The sequence below is a fragment of the Corylus avellana genome, chromosome ca1, assembly GCF_901000735.1.
Source record: "Corylus avellana chromosome ca1, CavTom2PMs-1.0".
Lineage (NCBI taxonomy): Eukaryota > Viridiplantae > Streptophyta > Magnoliopsida > Fagales > Betulaceae > Corylus > Corylus avellana.
Genome location: NC_081541.1, coordinates 39,671,071 through 39,672,588, shown reverse-complemented (window position 1 = coordinate 39,672,588; position 1,518 = coordinate 39,671,071). Strand labels below are relative to the sequence as shown.

General features: G+C 35.2%; 1 protein-coding gene across 1 annotated transcript; it reads left to right on the top strand.

The window, feature by feature from the left end:
• Nucleotides 1–609: 609 nt before the first annotated feature.
• On the top strand, nucleotides 610–1,280 carry LOC132168013 (root meristem growth factor 10). Its single transcript, XM_059579083.1, has 2 exons — nucleotides 610–764; nucleotides 848–1,280. The coding sequence occupies exons 1-2, from the start codon at nucleotides 660–662 to the stop codon at nucleotides 1,127–1,129; spliced, it is 387 nt and encodes a 128-aa protein (XP_059435066.1). The 5' UTR covers nucleotides 610–659; the 3' UTR covers nucleotides 1,130–1,280.
• The last annotated feature ends 238 nt before the right edge of the window (nucleotides 1,281–1,518 follow it).

Sequence of the window (1,518 nt, the reverse complement as noted above, 5' to 3'; positions counted from 1 at the left end):
ATTACTCTTTATGCCTGAGAAAATATATATATGAGCCACTAGTTCCAATAATTTCTACATGTGGGCTCAAACTCTATTTTTAATAGATGAGACCCATCATATGAAATATTTAATTTAAATGGGATGATTTTATGGAGTCAAGGTTCAATTCTAGGATTTTTGACTTTGATATTATGTTAAATTACCAGTTATCCTAAAAGCTTAATTAAGCTTATAGAAAAAAGTAAAATTAATAATTTAATCGATACTTAACACTATTTCAGTAGGACCACTCCCATGATAAAAAAATCTGTTTGCCCTCGCTTTCTCTCTCTCTCTCTCTCTCTCTCTTTTTACTATATATTTACAAGAAGGCTCCTAGTTTTTTTCTCATTTCCTGAGGGTCTGTATCCTGTGACCAATAGATTGAGGGAAGGGATAAAAGGGAGGAGACCGCCCATATCTTCATTTCCTTTCCTACTTCTCCTTACCCATACAACTTCATGTTCTGCAATAGACCCTCTTAAATCTCCTCTAGTATCTGCATTTAATGCTCCTTTTCCTTTCTCACTACATATAAACTGCCACCATTTCCACTACTCAACAACGAAAAAGACAGTTTCCCTTGCTATTATATATCTGTCAAACTTCCTTACTACTTTTTCAGTATCTTTCATAAAATGTCATTCACTTCTTGTCTTCTTGTTCTCCTTCTTTGCCTCTCTTTGCATGCATGTAATGCCAGGCATCTTCCCGCAGCTGATGATCATAAAAGGCTGGAAAAGGTTGGTGCAATTTTTTTTCATCTCTTGTCATCATACTAATTAACTTCTTCTTCAAGTCTTTTACATGTTCTGATTTTGTGCAGAGTGATCATGAGAAGATGGGTTCTGATAAGATTTCAGCTCTGTCAAAGGTGCAAGCTTTCTTCTCAAAGCAAAATGTCGACAGTACTACTAAAAACCGAAAAGAGACAAAGACAAATCAGAAAACATCTAAAGTGGAAGGAAAAACTTCTCCAGATGCTGTTCAAACTGAGTCTCTTGTTTCAGTTTCGTGGCATGTACCTCACAAGGAACACAGTGAAAAAAATCCTGGCTTCAACTTGGACTACTCACCACCAAAGACACACCCTCCTTCTCACAACTGATTTCTTCTTGTTTCCGCTGCTTAATTAAAGGGTATGTGCGTTTTATCTCTCTCATCCAAAAACAAGATAGTAGTGAAGAACTTGTGTAGGCTCAAGTGTTTAGTCTTGCCATATATGGCTGTATAACATAGGCTCTTGGATTTCATGTGTTACCAAGCCTTTTTTTTTCATATTGATGTACATCAGATAATGACTATGTCATGAGTGAGAAACATCTATACTTTTGTTTAATATATTTATCATAGTATTCTGTCTCTTACTTTTTTGTCATCATCACTGCATAATTTCATCGTCATTAATGACAGACTTCTTCATCTTATTCAACTGCTACTACAGCCAAGCAAATAGAAGACTCTCATGTGCTTTATTGATAAACAGTTGATTAAATA